This window comes from Tasmannia lanceolata, unplaced genomic scaffold, assembly GCF_043159265.1.
Source record: "Tasmannia lanceolata isolate RefF3 unplaced genomic scaffold, GAP_Taslan_0.1 ptg000002l, whole genome shotgun sequence".
NCBI lineage: Eukaryota > Viridiplantae > Streptophyta > Magnoliopsida > Canellales > Winteraceae > Tasmannia > Tasmannia lanceolata.
In genome coordinates this window covers 51,533,715-51,555,845 of record NW_027518679.1, presented here as the reverse complement: position 1 = coordinate 51,555,845, position 22,131 = coordinate 51,533,715, and the positions used below count along the sequence as shown (strand labels likewise).

The 22,131-nt window shown below is 38.0% G+C and overlaps 2 protein-coding genes and 1 long non-coding RNA gene across 7 annotated transcripts; 2 read left to right on the top strand and 1 right to left on the bottom strand.

Annotated features, from left to right (window-relative positions):
• Positions 1 to 1,877: 1,877 nt before the first annotated feature.
• LOC143877708 (uncharacterized) lies at positions 1,878 to 5,382 on the bottom strand. 3 transcript variants are annotated; one of them, XR_013250725.1, is made up of 4 exons: positions 4,227 to 5,382; positions 3,072 to 3,121; positions 2,353 to 2,608; positions 1,878 to 2,274 (listed from the first exon to the last, which is right to left on the bottom strand). It is a non-coding gene; the product is annotated as an uncharacterized LOC143877708 (long non-coding RNA). The 3 variants fall into 3 exon arrangements; XR_013250726.1 differs by having other exon boundaries at positions 4,738 to 5,382; XR_013250727.1 differs by lacking the exon at positions 4,227 to 5,382 and adding an exon at positions 3,584 to 4,188.
• LOC143877685 (flavin-containing monooxygenase FMO GS-OX-like 5) lies at positions 4,730 to 11,026 on the top strand. Of its 3 annotated transcripts, none has more exons than XM_077379881.1 (7): positions 4,755 to 5,367; positions 6,376 to 6,446; positions 7,113 to 7,325; positions 7,395 to 7,477; positions 9,253 to 9,388; positions 9,482 to 9,655; positions 10,494 to 11,026. In XM_077379881.1, exons 1-7 carry the CDS (start codon positions 4,818 to 4,820, stop codon positions 10,668 to 10,670), a joined length of 1,404 nt encoding a protein of 467 aa, XP_077235996.1. In that variant the 5' UTR covers positions 4,755 to 4,817; the 3' UTR covers positions 10,671 to 11,026. The 3 variants fall into 3 exon arrangements, with proteins under 3 accessions (XP_077236011.1, XP_077235996.1, XP_077236004.1); XM_077379889.1 differs by having other exon boundaries at positions 4,759 to 5,367; positions 7,113 to 7,265; XM_077379896.1 differs by lacking the exons at positions 7,113 to 7,325; positions 7,395 to 7,477 and having other exon boundaries at positions 4,730 to 5,387.
• Positions 11,027 to 13,288: 2,262 nt separating this feature from the next.
• Positions 13,289 to 21,662, top strand: LOC143877664 (flavin-containing monooxygenase FMO GS-OX-like 5). Its single transcript, XM_077379846.1, has 7 exons — positions 13,289 to 14,036; positions 15,848 to 15,918; positions 16,840 to 16,992; positions 17,124 to 17,206; positions 19,324 to 19,459; positions 19,548 to 19,721; positions 20,531 to 21,662. Exons 1-7 carry the CDS (start codon positions 13,484 to 13,486, stop codon positions 20,705 to 20,707), a joined length of 1,347 nt encoding a protein of 448 aa, XP_077235961.1. The 5' UTR covers positions 13,289 to 13,483; the 3' UTR covers positions 20,708 to 21,662.
• Positions 21,663 to 22,131: the final 469 nt, after the last annotated feature.

Sequence of the window (22,131 nt, the reverse complement as noted above, 5' to 3'; positions counted from 1 at the left end):
TATAACTTACCACTTAAATGACCAAGACTCTCCTTTTCCTCACGCGTTTTTCACGAAATGGATGGGGGCTGTTTGGGAGATGGACACCAGGGTTATTTTCGTAAATATAAATGGTCCCCACTATAGACGTGACCGTTATCTTGTCGGCCACTATCAGATCGCACATGACAGTTCGGTTCCAGTTTCTTTCACTCTTTTTGTATCCTTCTTTTATTTACGCATGTTAGTCTAAGATTATGACAACCGATTGCGAGTGCCTAACCGATTATTGAACTCCACTTGAAGGGAATTTATATCAGCACCTCCCTGTTTTAATAATGACACACCTTAGTCTCACATCATTAAACACTTTTGGGGTTTTTGCAAAAGAAGTCGACTACTTTATTTTAAGGAATCTGGTCTGCACAGTTGTTTTAATAGTGTCTCCACGGTCATTGAATTTTGCAAATTAGGTCATGCCATCAATTAGTGATCAAATACACATGGTAGATTTTTTTTTGCTGAGCCATAAAAATACCTACATATCCTTATGGGAAATGATAGATGTGCCCCTTTTCATCACATGGGACACCCAACTCCAGTGTACGTGGCAATCAAATCCGTTGAATCATTCTGACATGAAGTATATCAGCCCCTCTGCAATGATACACTGTTGGTGGGTGTCCCAAGTGATGAAGAGAGGCACATTTATCATTTCCCATCCTTAATTTATGAAATTCATGAAAAGATGGAAAATACATTAGAAAAAGACCAAAATGCACTTGATGCTCGATGCCATGTTTTGGGTCACTCCAACTCAATTCAAACTCATGTATCGGGTGGGGTCCAGGTCCCACAATATTCATCCGAGCCCATATGTAGGGTCCCACCTTTTTACACCTACATTTTTATGGGGTGGGGCCCATTTTCTACAATCATGCATAGAATGGGCCAAGAATGCTAGCATATAAAGAAACTAGCTTTCTGAGCCCATGCATGTGTGTAGCATGGTGTGTCCCACACCGTTAAAACATGAGGTGTAAAATGGTCAAAACATGAGGTGCAAAATGGTCGACCCCAACCTAAAGCAGTAAAGCATAAGGTTCGGTTGAGATGGTAGGCCCATGCTATGCATGGACATAAAATGGTGGGTCCCACACCATCAAAGTATGAGGTGTAAAACGGTCAACTTGACCCTAATGCATAAGGTTCGCTAGAGATTGTGGGCCCCACCTCATCAAACAACATTAGGGGTACAATGGTGAGCCTCACCCTACGCATAGAGGTTTGAGTAGAGATGGTGGCCCACACCTTATGCTTGGGTTTCAATAGTAGCCCTACTACATTAAAACATGAGGTGTAAAATGGTTGGACCCGCCCGTTCTAGACATGGCCATGAAATGATGGGCCCCACCATATGCATGTGTTTGGGTAGAGGGTTTGGGCCACCATATCAAGTGTAAAAGCGTGGCTGCCGCTCATGCTACATTTGGGTATAAAATGTTAGGCCCCACACTATCAAAACAAAACATGAGGTATAAAGAAAAAGTTTTTCAATAATAGTTTCTCTTGGAAAAAACGAATGACAATGAAAAGAAACATCCTCAGTAAATAGGGAAATGATATTTACGCCCCTTTTGATCACCAGGACACCCTTTGACAGTGTACGTTGCAATGAAAGTCCCTAGATTTTTCTGACACTGGGTGTCCCTGGTGATCAAAAGGGGCGTAAATATCACTTCCCAGTAAATATTATAGGAGAAATTATATGGTGTAAGGCCTTACAAAAATAAGGCCTTTGTACGGTAGAAGTACCACCCTTGACATTTGATCCAACAGCAGCTCCTCAAAAAGCTCAAAAAGTGAGCTGCTGTTGGATCAAATATCATTGGAAAAAAAAAAACCATGCTAGCCTAAATTTAAGAATTAAACACTAAGAAGGAAACAAATAAGAAAGAACAATAATTTAACAATTTCATGTCAAGACAAATGGAAAAACAAGCAAATATCAAAGAATATAAGTACGCACATATAGCATGTCTTTGGAAGAGCCAACCCACCGAGGCGTTGGCTCTTCGGCATAAAGTCACGGGTTTGCTCCCTGTTGACGGGTGTTCGAATCCCGCCCCCGACTTACCTGATACACGTGGTGAGTGGATCGTTGCGTGTATATGTAGGGACTAGTCCTGCTCCCGAAGGGGGTGGGGACATCCTACGTCATCAAAAAAAAAGAAGAAGAAGCATGTCTTTGCTGAACAGAATCATCTGACTTCTTCTTTCTTATCCTCCAATGCACTAAAAAACGTAAACAGATTCTCAGCGCAACATTCCAGAAGAGGTAATAAACAAACAAGAGTAAAAGAACCAAACCACCTTGTCTTAGAAATCTCCGATGCAAAACATCATTGATTTGAAGATTGTCATCAGTATCCCCGAAATGCAATTGCCTGGGGCTCAATTTACTGCAATTATCAAAGAAATAGCACTTAGAACAAGCTGTTTCCAGGAGCGGCTTGGATTACTTTCCATTTAAAATAGGGTCAAATTGCTTTTAAAGGCAACTTGCAGAGAAGATCATTGAATCCCTTGAACTGATGCTCCAAAAACGTCGGCAAGGTCGCTTTGTTACCTATTCCATTAGGAACCGCCAGTCAGGGTTGAAAATGGAACCAATTTTTCTTGTGCATCCTTTTCAATATAGCTTATTGATAAAATGCAAAATATAATTAGTTGGAAAGTTGAAAAAGAATGTCCCTTCTAAACAGCTACACTAAGAAGCTTTGAAACATAAAGTTTTCTAGCTGGAATCTAGTGGAAATCAATTGTACTAATGATGGTGCAACAATAAAATTTAGCTCAATGGATGAAGGAGAGGACAACAAAGAAACACTCAGAGACACGCTTATTAGATATAGCTCATAACATATTTTATAGTAATTTAAAAGAAAAAAAAAACAATGCAGCCTAACTACAAGAAAGCAAGCTATACATAGCTAATCCCATACACCATGACAACAGTACAGTTCTATCTAATACATCAAAAGAGAATGAGAGACGGAAAATAAAAAATCCTGATCGTAAACAACTTTTACCTGCTTTTGTAATAGTTGTTAATGAATTAGAGAAAAACCACCAAGAAATCCTGCAAAAAAAATGAGATTCAGCCTTTGTGATTTCTTACATCAATGAAAATCCATAAAAACACCCATATGTCCTCCCACACCAGGAATCAGAAGAAGTACATTCACCCTTCTGTCTCCCAATGTTTTGGTAATGAGTCACTTTTTCTAAGATGGCAAATGAAATATCAGGGTGAAACCTAACACCATATTATTATAGAAGAAGAAAAAAATCCTAACACCATATTATTATAGAAAAAGAAAGTGTTGGGAGAATATCAATCCTTAAATGGTAAACAACATTTGTAAACTAATCTTCCAGACCTTCAAATGATCCAACAAGATTTGGGAACCCAGGAATTAAAGTTTATTTGAACTGTAGGAAAATCATACAGCAGAAAACCGATTAAGAATTACAACTTAAACGAAATCAAAGTAAAACCAAAACAAAAACAGAATCTTCTCCGAAAATGGCAACAACTCACCAATCAAATATAACCAAATCACAGAAGCCCTAGCTAAATGCTTGCAGGGCCCATAGGTAGCAGACTACATAAAAACCATGTGTTCAAATGGGACAGGAATCAGAATCTGTCAACTGTTGGTTTAAGGACTTTATCAAGTGACACACAATGGGCCATTGATCATCCCACTATTGTTGTCTTTCCAGCTCCGAGGATGGAGGCTAAGAGCCTCAAGCTCAAACCATAAGACATTATGCTCGGAAGCTAAATTCAGTCTGCATACCCAAAAGAAAACCCACAGAGATCTGTCTATCACTTCAACAAAATCGAGTGTTTTGACCAGATCAAAATCCAAGGGCAGGGTGATTTGCCACCTAACTCTTGAGATTTTGACGGTCGGTCACCATATAAAAACTCATTATTTATTACTATAAAAAAGCAAAATATGGCATGCGCCTTTAGACTTATTCAACAAGAAGTAATTCAGGTATCATGCCCTAAGAAGAAGAAAATTCAATCCAATTTCAGAAAAAAAAAAAAAAAAAAAAACTATAAAAAAAACTATAAAAAATTACAGCAAAAGGGGCATCATATAAATTCTCATAAATAATAATTAAAATATCATTGCCATATTTTGCTTTTTTTAATAAGAAAAAGATTCTACCGCCACTATTTTGGTCACAAGTTGATTGCAATGGCATGACCAGATTTACAAAGGGAGATGATACGTTCACCCCTCTGAAGTACGCATTCGCCCCCTTATAACGTGAACGGTGGGCAACTTTAACTCTTTTTGACGTCAAATCCCGTTAAAAGTCGTCGAATGCGTACTGCAGAGCAGGTTGATGATCCTATTTGTTAATTTGTTTTTGTTTTTTTTTTTTTTTGGGTAGGTAAGCAGTCGTTTGGCGGGGATCCCTACAGGTTTATTAAAAGAAAATTAAGATTAACAAGGGATTTGCTAGGGACCATCGCATATAACGATTTTACTGTTGGCTGTTGCATGTGAGAGCAGCCACATAGCCTCACTTTACACTCCATTTTGTCCTCTTCATTTCCCAAAAAAATCGAGATGCAATAAAGCAGAGCCTAATATCTGGTACGGGACCAAAACCACGTGAACGACATCAATAAATCATAATCTTATACAAGATCAACGGTCTTGATTTACGTACATAATCTTCTATAAGACCAACGATCCTGATTCCACATACACGCGCCCCTCTGCAAAAAACAAAGTCTTCTTCTACTTTCAATGGGTGCTCCGTCTCGGCAAAGCCTGGCCGTAGCCGTGATCGGAGCAGGCCCCGCCGGCATCGTCGCCGGCAGAGAGCTCCGGCGAGAAGGCCACAAAGTCGTCGTATTCGAAACCGGAGACCAGATCGGAGGGACTTGGATTTATAACCCTGACGTAGAATCAGATCCTCTAGGGTTAGATCCTTCTCGGAAGAAAGTCCACAGCAGTCTCTACGAGTCCCTCCGCACGAATCTTCCGAGGGAGTCCATGGGATTTCGTGATTATCCTTTCGTGATCAGAGAGGGGAGGGACAATAGGCGGTTTCCCGGTCACCGAGAGGTTTTTCACTATCTGAATGATTTTGCTCGTGATTTTGAGTTGAGGGATTTGGTTCGGTTTAAGACGGAGGTGTTTGAGGTGGAGCGAATGAAGAATGGGAGATGGATGGTTAGATCGAGGAAGGTTGGAATGGACGGTGATGATGATCCCGTCATTATGAACGAGGTCTATGATGGAGTGGTTGTGTGTAAGGGGCATTACACGGAGCCTCGAATTGCAGAGATTTCAGGTCCTCCTTACTTCTTCTATGTAAACAACACGCCTTTTTTTTTAAAAAATATTTTGTCGTTTTCCTCATTTTAAAATTCGTAAAAATGCCCTGATTTCTAAGCTTATTTACAGTCTCGGCCCATGCTCCCATATTAAATAGGGATTTGCTAGGGACCATCGCGGACCCGCTGTTGCATGAGAGCACTAGCCATATATGATTAATTAAATTAATAAGACAAAATCTGTTGAGAAGTGAGCCTGTGTGGTTGCTCTCTCATGCAAAATCCTGTCAGCGAAAGGCCTTCCGCGATGGTACCTAGCAAATCCCTATTAAGTACTAGAATTACCCCAAACCTATTCAAATTTACAAATCCCTGCCACTAAGTCCTCAAACATGATTTTCCTCTTCCCAAAAATCCCCTTCTAACATATGTGGGATCCAACGGTTGGATTGGGTTAAGATCTCACCGTTGGATCATCTTGGAGGTAGATTGGGTAAGTTGGCTAGATGAGGAGACTAGATAAATTACAAGAAAGATTAGGAAAGTCGATTTGATTAGGATTCATTCCCTTCCATAATTACCTTGATTTCCCTTCTATGCTTATCATGTAAGTGCTTTATATAAGCACCCTTTGATCACTGTAATTGCATCTAAGACTTAGTGAAATTTCTGAAGTTTATCGTGTCCTTAAAAATTTTACCTGTTTGGACTGCAAGATAAAAACATTTTTCATGAAAGTTTTTTTCTTTCCGCAATTTAGAGGGAAATAATATATGATCATGATACTGGCCAGACAACATCCATCTGTATTTGTGAATGGGATTTGAGGGATTGAGCATGGAAAAGAAAATGCTGATATCTTAGTTTCAAAACACTTGCAAGAGTCAAAGTTGTGATCATTCTAGAATCATGAATGCTAAAGGAGTGCTCATACAATTCAATGTTTGATTGAAAGCTTTATGATGTAACTGAAAAGTCCTTATTTTCTCTTTCCACCCTTTTAATTTTAGATGTGTTCTTTTCAGGTATTGATACATGGCCTGGGAAGCAAATACACAGCCACAATTATCGTGTTCCTGAGCCATTTCGAGATCAAGTATGGATTCAGTAATGATTCAATCATATTTTATTACTTTGTTTGCTACTTAAATTATAGAATATGATCAGAATATAGGACTTGAAAAATACTTGTTTTCTCAGTGTATCTAGCACATCAGTTCATTCGCGGCAGTCTGTTTTCCATAGTCCTTAATGTCTTTTACTTGGGTCTTTCAGTCTGTTTCCTTTACAAGCCCACCTTTAATCTATAATGATATCCCTTTAATTTATCAGTTCCCCTAAATCAGGGAAGCAAAGAGGCCAAGAAAAACTTTTCCTTACGAAATGTTTTTCTTGGAATCCAAACAGGGCCTAAATTCTCTTGATTTTCGTCATATAGCTTTCTATTGAGTTTTCCTATGCTAGCATGTGTAGTGAATCATTGCAATTGCTGGATGAAACCTTTACATTTCTTTTTTCCATTTTGAAGATCAAAACAACCTATTCAGCGTCCAAAACATCTCCAGACTCTAATTAAGTAATGACCAATATGGGTTACAATATAAATCTGTCATACATAATCATAGGCTGTATTCCTTTAAGATGTCCCTGGAACACAAACTGGAAAACATTGTCCCTCACTTCAATCTTGCCTAGGTTATCTTTGAGTCACAAATGCTTAGTGCATTATCTCTGTCTCTTCCATTCTTTTTGCTTTGAGCAGGTCGTTGTCTTGATAGGGAGTTCAGCTAGTTCTGTTGACATCTCGAGGGACATTTCCAAAGCTGCCAAGGAGGTTCATATATCATCAAGATCTGCACCCAATGGACCTACAACAAGGCAGCCTGGCTATGATAACATGTGGCTTCATTCTGCGGTAAAGTCATTCCCACCTTGGGACTTGAAGTCGAGCAGTTCTCATAACAAACCCATTAAGGCAAAATCCGAATCTTTGGTGTTGCGACTGGATCAGTTATAAATGCTAATTTTCAGATAAATCATGCAGATAGAAAGTGCCCATGAAGATGGCACAGTGGTATTTCATGATGGAAGTTCTGTCGTTGTTGACATCATTCTACATTGCACGGGGTATGTGCCGATGCAGAACGCATGGCGTTATCAGATCTTTTATTTTTTATTTCCTATTTTTGTCACTTTATTTTTAGTATTTTTTTAGGGCGTCAGTACTTGTCTATTTAGCTTGATTCTGGTGTTTTTAGAAAGGTTTTTCGAGTACATATCTAACGAGCTCAAGATTTCACGATTTGGACTTGATTTGGCTAAGTTATAGGCATTTTACGGATATGGTATAGGTAGATTACGGGATTACTTTTTTAGGATTATCTTAGTCATATTTCTTACTTTTATTTTTGTTTCTTTATATAGAAGATGAAGAATAATTATTAGGAAAGTATTTAGGGTTGCTATTCATAGATTTTGGCTCTTTATATTATGTAATAGCATGAGGAAAGAAAGGAGATTGAATAAAGTTTATTTTTGGGATGCCATTTGTGAAGAGAACATTGGCTCTTTCGCGTGGGTGAAGGAGATTGGCTCCTTTCACGTGTTATATTGGAGTTTTTCTCCAAACCGTGGGATGGGTTTTCAAACCCCCACGAGATTATTTTAGTTGCTGCTTGTCTTGATCTCCATTTTGGTGTTGCTGCTCTCACGCTCCCTACGTCATGTGCCTCAAATAAATCTTCAAGTATGTGAAACTCATGGTCCGAACTCCTAAATGTCCGTCAAAACCAGCACTATACGGCCGACATGTTTATGTTATCATCTACGTTGTAACAAAATCCTTTGGTCGACATAGTTTCGTTAATGTTTCAGTCATGTCGACGGAAATACTACCACTTTAGTATGTAAATTACAAAACTTTGGACACCCTAAATTGCGATCAAAGTGTATAGAAAAAGCAAAAGTTTTACATTTGCACATATAGTGTATGAATTTGCATTTTTCATAGATTTATGGTTGAAAATTTGAAAAAAGTATATTTTCTAATAAAAACTAATCATGTATACATGTCAGCTTTTCATTTTATTACATGCGAGTTCTTCCCTGATCTATCGATTGGCAGACTCAAATTTTTTTAATTTTAAAGACTAATTATTTTATTTTATTTAGTCAGTTTTTTTAAATAAAAAACTATCTTTATGAAGTAAATCTATCTCATATGCATGTTAGCTTCTATTTTTTTTACATTTGATCTAGCCTTATGAGTGACTTTAGTTATGAAATTAATGAGTGAAGTTACTATGTCTTATATTTTGTGTTTACTTGAAGCATATGTATATGTGGTTATATACATTGTTCGTTTAGAATGAAACTTCCTGTTCGAGGCATGCACGACAACAAATGTTTTTAGGTCTTTAATCTTATTAAACTATTGTAGATGCTTGTCTTGCTTATTTGATAGGGGCTTAAGTGTGCATTTGTGCTTATTGTAGCATTTTCTGAAGTTTCATTTTAAATTTCTGCATTTTTATAAAGTTCCATGGTTTTACTGGATTTCCATCTAAATCAATGACAAAAAATTATATGTTTTCATTTCTGTGGAAATCGACATGCATACCAAAACTGACATTTAAAACCTTGGCGAAACTAAAGGTCTATCCACGACTTAATTTGGCATAAACTTCATATGAGCAGGGTCAGCATCAGAGTGTTAGAAAGTAATGAAGCTTCCAGGATTTATATCTTTTGGCATGCATGTTTTAAAAATTAAGGAATAGAAAGTATGTATGTATGTATGTCTATCAAGCAGTTTAATATTTATTGGTTTACTCCCATCAAAATTTATGAACTAATTTGGTGGGATATTATCAAAATTGTTGATATTTTTATTGGGTTTTCAGGTACCAGTATCATTTTCCCTTTCTCAAAATCGATGACATTGTGACTGTGGATGACAACCGTGTAGGGCCGCTATACAAACACATTTTCCCACCATTACTAGGGCCAGGGCTTTCTTTTATTGGAATACCTTGGAAGGTTTATCACCAATTACATAAACATCCTTTTCCTTTACAGAGTTTTCTTATTACATGATTGTTAGCAACAAACTAACAATATATGTCTTTCCAGGCTATTCCTTTCCCTATGTTTGAATTACAGAGCAAGTGGGTAGCATGTGTTTTATCCGGACGGGTTGCACTTCCATCACAAGAGGAGATGATGGAGGACGTGAAATCTTTTTACAGAAAACTTGAAGCTGATGGCTGCCCCAAACGCTACACGCATGACATTTGGGATAATAAGGTGACCTCAGTATACCAAAGCATCTTTTGGGGAAAAAAAAAAGTTTGCCAAAAATGCCATTGTATTATAGATATTCTTAATGCAGGCATCCGAACTTTGAAACTAGAAGGCCACTCTTACACTATAATATGACCAATAGGTGAGTTATGGTGACTTGGATCAAAACCCTATGCCTCTTTGGGTCCGCACCCAAAGAGTAGAACTGCATAAGAACCCAGAGGTTAATCTAAATGGCCGAACATAGAAACTACCCAATCTTTTTTTTTTGAAAAGGTGAAAACTACCCAATCTTATACTGTGAATGTGCAACATGCGACATTAAATTGTACGAGGAACATCAAATACCATTTATTTTCTATAAAAGGAATGATTATATTAGATATAAGATTGAATAAGATTTGTATTGCTAGCACGTCCATATCTGGATTAGTCGACCTCCACCTATGTTTGAACTGTGGATTATCAACTCTGAATGGATCAGCAAGTTCCATAATAATCTGCGCCAACTTCCAGGGGCTCTCCGAGCTTCTTACTAGTGATATATACCTGATTGTATAGTGCTTTTTGTTTGGTTGAGTGATTGCTCCCCTCTCTGGACATCTCGTCCGTCCTTTTTGTTTCCTTTTTCATTACTTGCATTGGAATTATCCCTTCCAAAAAAAATATTGAATGAGATTTCTGTTAGAGATCCCGCTTCTATTGTAAAATTATTCAAGGGCATTTGAAACAGATCTGGTGGGTATCCATTGTCTTAGGAATCGTCGTCATTTCCTAATTGTTGCAGCAAATATTCTCCATCAACTTGCTTTCTCAGATAGTAACCATACATGTACTGCAGTTTGATTACAGTGACTGGCTTGCTGCGGAGTGTGGGTATCCACCTGTGGAGGAGTGGCGAAAGCAGATGATTCTAGCGACCTGGAAGAACTATGCATCTCGTCCAGAAAATTATCGCAATGAATGGGAAGATCATCACTTGGTCTTACAAGCCCACAAAGATTTCCAGCAATGTTGAATGAATCAAAATATACATCCAGCAATGTTGAAAGAGTATTTATGCTCCTAAACAGACTTTTAGTCTAGGGATCATTTGTTTCCCCCTCCCTTATATGTTAGTAATTGTTTCTAGGGATGGTTCCAAGAATTTGGATCATCTGGGATCCTTTGTATCCCCCTTTCTTTTAGATATTGTTTCTAGGGATGGGGTTGGTGCTTTGTACTCTCCACTGTAATATCTTTTTATCTTAATATATCCCGGTTGGGGTCCTGCCTAACCCCAGCTTATCTAGTAAAAAAGGCAATGTTGATGAAAGAGTATGTATGCTCCTAAACAGACTTTCAGTGAATAAAAGTTCTGTTCATTTTAGTTCATTCATTTTGTATCAGAGGCCATGCTAAATTATTGAAGTGGAATCCATAATCTTTTCAATGGTCTAAGCATGCCTTTGAGCACTGTTACGGATATATGCATACCTTTCATTTTTTTGCTTGCACGGCTCATTTATGCTCATTTTTCCTGGCTGGTTATACACTATTCCAATAGTGCATAACCACATGGATAAGCTCACAGCAAAGTGTTTTTGGACACAGCAAGATAACATGTTTGGATTGTACTAGGGATGCAACTCGGGTCAGGTTCAACCCGAAAAAAAGTCTGATTGAGTTCGGTTCAGGTTGAGGGCTTGGGCAACCCGACCTGAGTGAAATGTTTTTTTTTTTTTTTAGTAAGCTTAAAACCTCGGGTTGAACTTGGGTCGGGTTCGGTTTGGAAAAAAGGGTTCCTCGGGTATGGTCGGGTCGGATTTGGGTTGAGTAAATGGTTCCTCGGGTTGGGTCGGTTGGGTTCGGGTTGGCCTCAATCAGACCCAACCCCACCCGAGTTGCACCCGTAGTTTGTAGGATCTTTTTGGAAAAATTTAAGGAAAAATATTCTAAAAGTTCTATCCTTTTTACACGTGAAAAAGGGTATTTGCTAGGGACCATCGCAGAAGGCATTTTGCGGCCAGGCGGTTGCACGAGAGAGCAGCCACCTCAGATGTCATCTCTGATGATAATATCCCTTTAAATTAACTATAATGGGATTTGCTAGGAGCTTTTGAGGAAAGCCATTTCCCCATTCACTCTTGCAGGAAAGAACAACCCGAGAGGCTCACTTTTTAGCATATTTTGTCTTATTCATTTAATGCATCTGAGGTGGCTCTTATCTCCTGCAAATGTGAGCCACAAAATTATTTTCCGTGGAACTGCCTAGCAAATCCCATGATATCATTTCGCTCAAAAGAAATTTTTTCCCATCATAGTTATTTTTCTTGCAATCCAAACATGGCCAAATGGAAGAATAGAAGAGACGTGGAAAATGCAAATTTGTTAAGTTTTAAAGGCAAAGAAAAACATTAAAGGGGGTGAATTTATCTTCAAGCAGTGAACCAATCTCACAGAAAACGTTGGGGGCATCATTCCCCTTCCAGAAAAGGATCTTGCATTCTCGCTTTCTTTGTGCTTTTTTTTTTTTTTTTCATGTTGATAATTTTCGTCACTCGCGGCTAGTTGTCGCTTATCTTATTTTCCTTTTCTCCCAAATTCTTCTTTTCAAATCTTTATTTTCTATTTTAGTTGAGGTGACTTTCTAAGTTGCACGCATAAAATAATTCATCTACTTAGTTGAGGTGCCTCATGAGATGCGTGCCTGAGGGAATAGTTTCAAATCCTACGAGGATCGGTACCCGGTACTCAAAATCGCCCATGATGTCTTGCCAATTCCTGCTTTCTTTTGTCCGGTCCATTGTGACTCATTTTCAAGAGGTTCGGCGTTCAAAACCAGCTTGTAAAAGCTCGACCATCGATGTTTTAGTTTCATCTAGCCCATTGATGGTATGATCCATTGGCTTTAAGCCCTCTCCACGACATATCAACAAAGCGGCATCTTCGGCATTCAACACGTGTCATCATCATTGGCAACATCGATCGTCATCTTCAAGGGATCTTTGTCATCAACTTTCAACTTTTGCTAATGTGAATTGAATTTGGTAGATTTTGATTATATTTGTAATTTGGGGATATTCTATTGTAATCAAATGTATGTAGATTGTCAATCAACATGGTTTGAGGAGGCATCTTAGAGTAGATTTATTGGATATTGGGTTTGCAGATTAGGTATTATTAGGGGTGTAAACGAGCCGAGCCGAGCCGAGTTAAGCTCAAAAGCTCGGCTCGGGCTCGAACCGGGCTCGGCTCGGTCAGGCTCGGCCAGGCTCGCGAGCCTTACCGAGCTCGGGTTATATTAAGTTCACACCCCTCATCTTCCCTGGACAGCCCTACTAGTGTAATTTGACTACTTTTTTTACACTATGGGGGGTGGTCCTAGTAACAAATGGGGTTCCAAAAATGAAGTGACATATTTTGCCCCCCCCCCTCCCCCCTTCACTCCCTGGACAACCCTTTTAATGTATATATTAATATATAATATATATATTTAAATATATTAAATTCTTAACGAGCCGAGCCTGGCCTAAATCGGGCTCGGCTCGGCTCGTTAAGGATTCGAGCCGAGCTTTTTTGCCAAGCTCGAGCGAGGAGCTTCCGAGCCCGAGCCAAAATTGACACCCTTAGGTATTATTGAATAGATTAGGCAAGTTGGTTAGTAGGGGTAACCTAGATATATTAGTAAACTAGATACAAATAGTAATTTCTATTTCCATAGTTGTCTTAGATTTCATTTTATTTTATGTTCATCATCTAAGTGCTCTGTATAATCACACCTTGAGATTGATTGTAATCAAGCAAAGCATTAGTGGATTCTCTAATTTTGTCAGCCCTCCTTTTCATTAGATGGCCACTCAAGCATCAAAAACCCCATGCAAAGTGGCCGTGATCGGTGCCGGTGCCGCCGGCCTAGTCGCCGCCCGAGAGCTCCGGCGAGAAGGCCACAAAGTCGTCGTATTCGAAACCGGAGACCAGATCGGAGGGACTTGGATATATAATCCTAACATAGACTCCGATCCTCTAGGGTTTGATCCTTCTCGAAAGAAAGTCCACAGCAGTCTCTACGAGTCACTCCGCACGAATCTTCCGAGAGAATGCATGGGATTTCGCGATTATCCTTTCGTGGTTAGGGAGGGAAGGGACAATAGGAGGTTTCCTAGTCACACACAGGTTTATCTCTATCTTAATGATTTTGCTAGTGATTTTGAGTTGCGTAATTTGGTTCGGTTCGAGACCGAGGTGTTTGAGGTGGAGCGAGTGGAGAATGGGAGATGGATGGTGAGATCGAGGAAGGTTGGAATGGACGGTGGTGATGCTCCGTTGGATATGAATGAGGTTTATGATGGAGTCGTTATCTGTAACGGGCACTTCACGGAGCCGCGAATTGCTGAGATTCCAGGTACTATGTTTCTTTAAGTGCTTATATAAAGTACTTAAAGAGAAAACATTGATAAGATAATATAAGATCAATATAATTCTAATCTAAGTTAGTTGCCTTATCTATCCTAGTGAGATTTTATATGGTGTAACTTGTAAGCTCCCTTATTTTTAAAAAGGGTACTTTACGGACCACACTATAGGATGATCCAAACCGTCCATGTGATGGGCCATAACGTAAATAGGTTGTGCCCAAAAACTCATTTTCATACGATGATCCTAGCTCTCCGATCTATAGAAGTTTCTACAATATGCAGTTCATCAATAGGTTGGAGGGTTGGGGTCATCCTACAGAAATGATTTTTGGGCACAACCTATTTACGTTATGGCCCATCACATGGACGGTTTCGATCATCCTATAGCGTGGTCTGTATAGTACTTTTTTGAAAAATAAGGAACTATAAGGGCTTACACCGTGTAAAATCTCCTCTATTCTAACTACCTCTCATCTCACTCTCATCTAATACTTATGATCTAACGGCCAGATCTCATCTGCCATTCAAAAAAAAAAAAAAAAAAACAGTCAGATCTCATCAGGTCTGATCTACTCTAACATGCCCCCTGAAACGTATGTGTATTGAAAATCAACAGAAAGTTGGTTATACTTATGATCTAACTGTCAGATCTCATCTCATCGATCCCAAAAAAAAGAAAAAGAAGGTGAGATCTGATCTACTCTAACATGCCCCCTCAAACGTATGTGTATTGAAAATCGATATAAAGTTAATTGGTTACATTACAATTAGCCCTAAACAGTGCTTATATAAATATGGAGTTTGACTTTGGACGTTCCATTGTTTTTTTTTTGTTTTTTTTTTTTCGTTTATTTTAGTTGTTTTGATGTTTTTCATTGGTTCCTACCACATAGTTTACTGATCAGGATACAATTAGCCCTAAACAATGCTTATGTAGATATGGAGTTTGAATCTGGACGTTGCACAATTTTTTGTTTGTTTTTTTTAGTTGTTTTGATGTTTTCATTGGTTCCTGCTGAATATTTTACTGATCAGGAAAATGGTAGATACCTAAACATTTATCTAACCTCACTTGTTAATGGGATATAAAATTTCTCCTAAATTGCTGTGATTTAATTCAAATTTCAATCACATCTCCCAGATGTGGAAGTAGATGACTAGTGTTTTTTTTCGTGATCGTAAGTTATCATCCACTTACTCTTTTTATTATTGGAAATCCATTTGTCGAAGAATGAATGGATTGAGAGCAATCTATGGGGAACATGAGAAGTTTAATAACCCGTTAGAAAGACCGAAAATGAACTTTGAAAGAATTTATGGCTAATTTTAAGTCTTTCCATATGCACTGTTTTGGTTGCTTTCGACTTGGAATATATAATCTAGATTCTTGGGGGCAGCATGGATATGTTGAATTTGCTGTTAATTTTATTTATGATCTTCAATATCGTGATTTTGATGCCCTTCTAATAGAACAAATAAATGAAATGATACCAGCCACACAAAACCCTCCTATCTTTGTGAACAAATAAATCAATATCGTGATTTTGATTGGAAGCTCTATGATGTAATTGAAGAGTCCTGGCTCTTCGGCATAAGGTCACGGGTTTGCTCCCTGTTGACGAGTGTTCGAATCCCACCCCCGACTTACCTGATACACGTGGTGAGTGGGTCGTTGCGTGTATCCGTAGGGACTAGTCCTACTCTCGAAGGGGGTGGGGACATCCTACGTCATCACACAAAAAAAAAAGTCCTTACTTTCTCTATCTTCCCTTTTAATTTTAGATGTGTTCTTTTTCAGGTATTGATACATGGCCTGGGAAGCAACTACACAGCCACAATTATCGTGTTCCTGAGCCATTTCGTGATCAAGTATGGATTCAATAATGATTCGATCATATTTTGTTACTGTGTTTGCTACATTATAATTAGAGAATACAGTCAGATTAGAAGATTTGAATCTTCTTGTTGTTTTCTCAGTGTATCTATCACATCGGTTAGCTCTGGGCAGTCTGTTTTCCGTGGTCCTTGGTGTCTTATACTTGGGTCCTTAAGCCTGCTTGTCTTTACAAGCCCATCTTCTTTATGCAATGGAGTAAATCCTCAACCATTATTGTTTTAGGTATTATTGGAGTGCAATTGGCATTAAATCAATAAGTTTTTACTGGGTCCGATACCCTCCTTGATGCATCAAGGTTGCGTCCAGTATCCTCCATTATGGTCTAAGATAGTTTCCTTAACGTCAAAGTCGAGTCCTTTGACATCCGGCCATTATGGTCTGAGATAGTTTCCTTAACATTATAGGCTGGAGTGCTGGACTGATTGAGCAAATTTTCTCTTTGCGTTATTACTTTGGCCTAACGTGATGTTCCATAATACAATTCGAAAAAGAAAAACTTGATTTTCCATAATTAAAAGGTCTCCCATGTGACATGAAGGTAAATGAGGTAAAATTCTTTCCATAACTGATTGCTAAGCTATTTCTGAGCCGCTAGGTCCTCTTTGATTGATTACACGAGCAATGAGATTATACTCCCATTCCATAGAGTTGATAGAGACTATAGTTACCGAATAAATCATTTCCTCTCCTCACACAAAATACCTAGCTTCTCATTTCCCTCATCAGCTTCACAGACTAGGTAACTAATGACCCATGTGGGTTGCAATAAAAATCTGACATAAATAATCGTAGGCTTCATTTCTTTAAGATGTTCCTTAAACATAACAGAACTAGTGGAAGACATTGATTCTCACTTCAATCTTGCAAATGTTATCTTCGAGTCTCAAATGCAGGTTGTTGTCTTGATAGGGAGTTCATTTAGTTCTGTTGACATCTCGAGGGACATTTCCAGAGTTGCCAAGGAGGTTCATATATCATCAAGATCTGCACCCAATGGACCTACAACAACGCAGCCTGGCTATGATAACATGTGGCTTCATTCTACGGTAAATTAATTCCCACCTAGGGACTGGAAGTCTGGCAGTTCTCATAAAAAGTCCATTAAGTCAGAGTCAGAATTTTTTGTGGTGAAAATTGAGTCAGTTATAATTGCTAATTTTTAAATAAAATCATGCAGATAGAAAGTGCATGTGAAGATGGTACAGTGGTTTTCAAGGATGGAAGTTCCGTAGTTGTTGACATCATTCTACATTGCACGGGGTATGTGTCCATGGTTTTAAATGTCAACCGACTTCCACACGAAATGGCTGACATGTTTCTATTTTTATCTCCAACGAAACAAAATCTTTCCATCAACAGTAATGTTTCAGTCATATCGACCGAAATGCTACCACTTCAGTATGTAAATTACAAAACTTCAGTTGAAATTTCAAATTTTTGACATTTTTGCTTGGATATTCACATTTTTGTTTGATATGTGCTTATTTTTTGTTTTTTTATTTCTTCAATTAGTTGATGCACTAAATGAAGAAGGTGTTTTTTTAATTTCCCCAGACCCTGAAATGGCGGGAGCCTCGTGCACTGGGCCGTCCTTTTTTTTCAATTAGTTGATGCAATTTGCATATGGCTTAGTGCATGAATTTGTATTTTTCATATATTTATGATTTAAAAATTGGTAAAAGTATATTTACTGTTCGTAGATTTATGATTTGAAAATTGGCAAAAGTATATTTTCGAATAAAAACTAATCATATATGCATGTTAGCTTCTAATCTTTTTATATGCGAGTTCTTACTTGATCAATTGATGGAGTTAATTTTTTTTTTTTAAATAACTATTTATTTATTTATTTTAATTTTTTAAATAGGAAAAAAATATACTTGGATAGGATAGAATGGAATAAAATGATTCACGGACGAACCCAACTAGAGCTAGGATTATAGCCGGGTAGATTCCTTTCAACTTCTTCATGAATTCACCTTCTTCATGAAATTTTTCTAAAAGATTCATTTAGCCGACGCCAACTAGTCTGGGACAAAGGCTTTGTTGAGAGAAAAAAATATTTTTCTAAAATATTCTTATGACGTATGCATGTTATGTTCTATTTTTATATCTAAGTTACTCTTGACGGATCAATCGATTAACGGATTCAATTTTTTATTTCAAAAATTAATTATTTTATTTATTTTTATTAGAAAATCTTTTAAATTTCTATCATTATATTGTACTGCTTCTATATACTATCCCTTTTTTATGAAATTATTGAATCAAATGACTCTCTTTTTTGTATTTTTGTTTGCTGGAAACACATGCATACGTTGTTGTATACATTGTGAGTTTAGAATGGACCTTACTGTTCCACTCTATCGTGGATGTAATGTAATGATTTTTTAAGTGTATATTTATGCTTATTCTAGCATTTCCTAAAGTTTAATCTTAAATTTTCATAATTTGCATGTATTTTTTAATCTTCCATAAATTTACAGGTTTTATATCTAAATTTATGACCAAAACCAATATGTCTTTTTTTCTGTGGCAATCTACATGCATACTGAATCTGACATTCAAAATTTGGTGAAACTAAGGGCCCGTTTGGATACCTCATATTTTTTGTATTTGGATTTGGAATGGAGTTTTGAATACAAAATGAATAGATCCACCAACTCATACTGAGGGAGACAGAGAGGGAAGGAGGTACTTCCTACTGGAGGGGAGAGGTTTAGGAGCAAAGAGGGTGAAGGAAACTGTCACATCTGTGGATTTCTAATTACTTATTTCCACAGCATATTTGGAAATCTGATATTTTTCACTTTCAGTTGTTGATTTGGAAATCCAAGGATTTGATCCGGATCCAAATCACGACACAAAATGGGTTGAAAGTGTGAGAAATCCAAATCAAAATCTTCTCGGCATCCAAACGTGTCTATCCATGACTTTATTTGGCATTTGTCTTCATATGAGCATTGTCAGCATCAACATGTTAGAAAGTAATGAGTCTTTCAGGATTTATATTTTTGAGCATGCACATTTTAAAAATTATGGAATAGAAAGTATGTATATATAATTAAGTGGTTTAATATTCCTAGCATAAATTCTCAGCAGCACTGCAGAAATTTGTTGCACTTCTTAGTGTTCAGCACTTTGCAGTATTGTGTTCCTTTGCAAGACGAATTGGCCATGCAAAAATTTTCACCATCCAACTGAGTAGTGGTTAGTGTCTAAACTAGAAGTAATTGACACTAAATGCTAAATCAAGGATGTGGATTGATGTTATTGTTCAGCAAATGTAAGATATGCATGTTTACTCCTATCAATAATTATGAAGTAATTTCGTGGGAAATAACCAAATTGCTGATCTTTGTTTTTTTTTTTTTCAGGTACAAGTATCAATTTCCTTTTCTCAAAACTGATGATATTGTGACCGTGGATGACAACTGTGTAGGGCCGCTATATAAACACATTTTCCCACCATTACTAGGGCCGGGGCTTTCTTTTATTGGATTACCTTGGAAGGTTTATTGTCTCTTACATAAACACACCCTTTTCCTTTCACAGAGTTTTCTCTTTAAATGATTATTATGAACGATATCTGTGGTTCCAGGTTATTCCTTTCCCTCAGTTTGAATTACAAAGCAAGTGGGTAGCATGCGTTTTATCCGGACGGATTGCACTTCCATCACAAGAAGAGATGATGGAGGATGTGAAATCTTTTTACAGAGAACTTGAAGTCGCGGGGTGCCCCAAACGCTACACTCATAACATGCTTGATTATCAGGTAACCTTAGTCTACCAAAGCATCCTTTGGGAAAAAATTTCCAAAAATCCCCTTGTATTTTAGATATTGTTAATGTAGCGTCTGGCCTCCGGAAATGTGGATAGAAAGCCACTCTTGCACTATAATACAAATGTGGCTAGAACTTCTTAAGAACCAAGGGTAAAAATCGCACTTCCAGAGGTTAATCTAAATGCCTGAACACAGAAACTATCCATCTTATTTTGTGAGTGTGCTACATGTTACATCAGATTGTACAAGAAACATTGATTAACAATTAGTTTCTAACAAAAAGATTGATTATATTAGATAAAAGGTTGAATGAGACTTGTTTTGCCAGCACGTCCGCCTCCAAATTAGCCGACCTCCATCTCTATTTGAATTGTTGGATTAATAACTCTGCAACGATCATCAATTTTCATAATAATGTGCGCCAACTTGTAGGGGACGCCAACCGTAGCGAGGTTCTTATGGGTGATATATATATATATATAGCTGATTGTGTAGTGCTGTTTTTCACTATTTTTTAGTACTTTTTGTTTGGTTTAGTGATTGCTCCCCTCTTTGGAAATCTCATCCGTTTTTGTTCTATTGTTCATTCCTTGCAATGGAATTATCCTCCTCGGAAAAAAAATTGAGTGAGGCTTCTGTTAGAGATCCTTCTTCCAGCATAAAATTATTCAAAGTCAAATGAAACAGATTTGGTGGATGTCTTTCAATCCATTGTCTTGGGGAATCAACATAAGTTCCTAATTGTTGTAGCAAACATTCTCCATCAACTTGCTTTCTCAAATATTCTCCATCTATTGCAGTTTGGTTACAATGACTGGCTTGCTGCGGAGTGTGGGTATCCGGCTGTGGAGGAGTGGCGGAAGCAGATGCTTGCAGCTACAGGGAAGAACATTTTAGCTCGGCCAGAAAATTTCCGCGATGAATGGGAAGATCATCACTTGGTCCTACAAGCCCAGGAAGATTTCCAAAAATGTTGAATGCTTCGAAATAGACATCCAGCAATGCTGAATGTGTATTTATGTTCCTAAAGTGACTTCTAGGGGATCAAAGGTTCTCTCTATCATTTTATTTCATTTATTTTACAGTAGTGTTAATGGTGAATAATTCAAGTGTAGTCAACAATCTTTTCAATGATAAATGTAAACCAAGTATCGTGGTATTCAATGAACATACATCTAGAATAAAACCATGATCGTGGTATTCAATGAACATACATCTTTTCAATGCTAGAAGACTTCACAACAAAGGTTCCCGCCACAAACAGCTTCTCCTTCAGACCATCCTTCAGGTGATTCGGCTAAAGTTGATCCATCTCCAACTCCCGGATGCAAACCACAACTGTAACCTCTGCCTTGCAAATCACCTTACCATCCCCTGTTTTCAAAAAGCAAATCCTCAACAAGTCTGCGCTTGCAAAAACCTGATGAAGGCTGGGTCAAAATCAACACAGACGACTCCCTCTCTGAGGAGCAAGCTGCACTAGGGGAGCTCCTTCGTGACTCATCCCGCACAGTAAGTATGGATTGGATCAGACCCCCTCATGGCAGTCAACATTACCATCAGGAGCTTCATATGGCTGTGGAAAGTGATACCACTCCTCCTGACTAAGATTCATTTCCTCGCGGAATTCACTTCTTGAAAAATTGCTCACACTCTTATTCAAGACTGGTTGTATATGTAAAGGGGAGGACATTCCCCCCTCAGACACTCCCCCTCGGAAATATGGGATGATCTGCTACTCTCTTGTTGTCGGAAAGAAGGGCAATAAGTCAAAAACGAGTGCTAGTCTGCTTCTTCTCTTTTGAAGAAATCCTGGATTCTAAACTCCATGTATCCAAACGGCCCCTTAGATTTGGATTTCTCACATCTGTAGTTGAGATTTGGAACTCGATCAGATCCTTAGATGTCCAAATCAGCTACATCAGTGAAAAGAAAATTCCAACTTGCAAATCTGTTCTTCAAGACCTTATTTGGAAATCAATATTTGTGGCAATTACGTTCACCCTCGCTGCTCCTCGACCTTGCTGCAGCAGAAGTTAGACATCTCTCCCTCTCTCCCTCTCTCCCTCTCTCGTACAACATATGCATGAAGATGATTGATGTATTTTGTATCTAAAGCTCAAATCCAAACCCAAATACAAAATCACTAGGTATCCAAACGTGGCCTAAATGGATGAGACAAAATCTAAGCCTCTGTGGCTGCTTTCAAATGCAACAGTCCAAGCGCGAAATGCCTTCTGCGACAAACTGTAGCAAATCTCAATTAACTAAAATCATGGTTTTAAATTTCGACTGAAATTCGAAATTTCCCGAAATTTGATATTTTGCGAAATACCAAATTTCTGCCGAAATTTTGGAATTTCAGTCCTAAATTTCGGTTTCAAAAATTCGAGAAAATGGC

Excerpts from the sequence above, each read along its gene's own strand:
- LOC143877685 (XM_077379881.1), top strand. The coding sequence starts at position 4,818 with ATGGGTGCTCCGTCTCGGCAAAGCCTGGCCGTAGCCGTGATCGGAGCA. Across the intron at positions 5,368-6,375 it reads TCGAATTGCAGAGATTTCAG|GTATTGATACATGGCCTGGG; the intron begins GTCCTCCTTACT and ends TGTTCTTTTCAG. Across the intron at positions 7,478-9,252 it reads ATCATTCTACATTGCACGGG|GTACCAGTATCATTTTCCCT; the intron begins GTATGTGCCGAT and ends TTGGGTTTTCAG.
- LOC143877664 (XM_077379846.1), top strand. The coding sequence starts at position 13,484 with ATGGCCACTCAAGCATCAAAAACCCCATGCAAAGTGGCCGTGATCGGT. Across the intron at positions 16,993-17,123 it reads ACATGTGGCTTCATTCTACG|ATAGAAAGTGCATGTGAAGA; the intron begins GTAAATTAATTC and ends AAAATCATGCAG. Across the intron at positions 19,460-19,547 it reads TTATTGGATTACCTTGGAAG|GTTATTCCTTTCCCTCAGTT; the intron begins GTTTATTGTCTC and ends CTGTGGTTCCAG.